At 45.5% G+C, this 1,209-nt stretch overlaps 1 protein-coding gene across 1 annotated transcript; it reads left to right on the top strand.

The window, feature by feature from the left end:
* Positions 1-287: 287 nt before the first annotated feature.
* On the top strand, positions 288-969 carry LOC117117377 (bcl-2-like protein 2). Its single transcript, XM_033261653.1, has 2 exons — positions 288-731; positions 853-969. Exons 1-2 carry the CDS (start codon positions 288-290, stop codon positions 967-969), a joined length of 561 nt encoding a protein of 186 aa, XP_033117544.1.
* The last annotated feature ends 240 nt before the right edge of the window (positions 970-1,209 follow it).

Below are 1,209 nucleotides of genomic sequence, written 5' to 3'. Positions count from 1 at the left end.
CATGAAATTTATTTTAAATCTGTCGTATATAAAAATGGATATTCAAAGGGAAATTGACGAGTAGGACTTTCATTGAACTTTACGCAAAAGTTGCGGGTAAAGTAATTTCCATAAATTGTAAAATCAACGATAGGCTCTCCAAAATCCTACGTCATCGGTAACTTCTCTCTGCACAGCTTAACGTCATCGGGTGCTCCCAACACGAACAATATAAACTGACACGGACGCCAAGATCAGCACTGTCTTTTAAAAGAGCACTCACGCACACACTCGCACGCACACCAATGATGTCTGCAGAGCTCTTGCCAAAGATCTGGGAGAAGTTTTCTCCATGGACTATAGGCGAGCGAAAGAGAGTGGATCGCCTTACAACAGCTGCCGTAATTTCCAGAGAGATCGCCAGGGAATTCATATCGTCACCTGACACCGAATCGTCTCTCTCTCGATACGCCGAAACGATGCGAGAGGTCGCCGAAAAGATGGACGTTCGGCTAGGACTCCAATTGAATGCCGTCGCGGCGGTGATCGACTTCGAAGAAGACGGGTTCCCGGGTCTGTTTTCGTGCCTCAACGACACGCTCGAAATCGGAGACGTCAACTGGGGTCGAATCGTCATTGTATACATGTTCGGTAGGCTAGATCTCGAGGACTACGAAGATACCGTAGCCGAGTACGTCGGCGAATACGTGGCCACGAAATTGTCCGGTTGGATCTCCGAACGGGGAGGATGGGTAAGTGTGATTCAGAGGGCGGCAAACACGTTTTCGAGGACGTCAGTTTTCACCGATCGTATCCCGATGTATGTACGAATAATAATAATTTAATAATCATCTATTTTTCTCTCCACTTCAGGATGACTTCGTGGAAATCTTCGGCCGCAGACGTCGAAAGTCGCTCTCCGACCTCACCGTTCCGATCCTGCTGGCGGTCATGTTGGCAACTCCGTTCGTTTTGTCAAACTGCAGATGACTTTAATCACGTTTTGATATCGAATAGAAAGCCGTCGTTTATAACTGTACAAATGTTTAATAAAATCTGTTATTGAATATTAAATTGTAGTTGACATACCAAACAATGCGTCTTTCGTTTAAATCATTGCTTTGTGTATGTGTGCTTGTGTTGTGTGTGAGTGTGTGTGAAAAAAAAGGCCTAGATGTGTATAAGAGACAGCGATCATGTTCTTCGACGGGCCGGATGGTCCTTTCGCTA

Source organism: Anneissia japonica, unplaced genomic scaffold (genome assembly GCF_011630105.1).
Source record: "Anneissia japonica isolate Jap-2015-1 unplaced genomic scaffold, ASM1163010v1 scaffold340_len58152_cov162, whole genome shotgun sequence".
NCBI lineage: Eukaryota > Metazoa > Echinodermata > Crinoidea > Comatulida > Comatulidae > Anneissia > Anneissia japonica.
Note: the sequence above shows the minus strand (reverse complement) of the source record. Positions and strands in the feature narration are given on the sequence as shown.

Coding starts and splice junctions, on each gene's coding strand:
- LOC117117377 (XM_033261653.1), top strand. CDS start 288: ATGTCTGCAGAGCTCTTGCCAAAGATCTGGGAGAAGTTTTCTCCATGG. Junction 732..852: donor TCTCCGAACGGGGAGGATGG/GTAAGTGTGATT, acceptor TCTCCACTTCAG/GATGACTTCGTGGAAATCTT.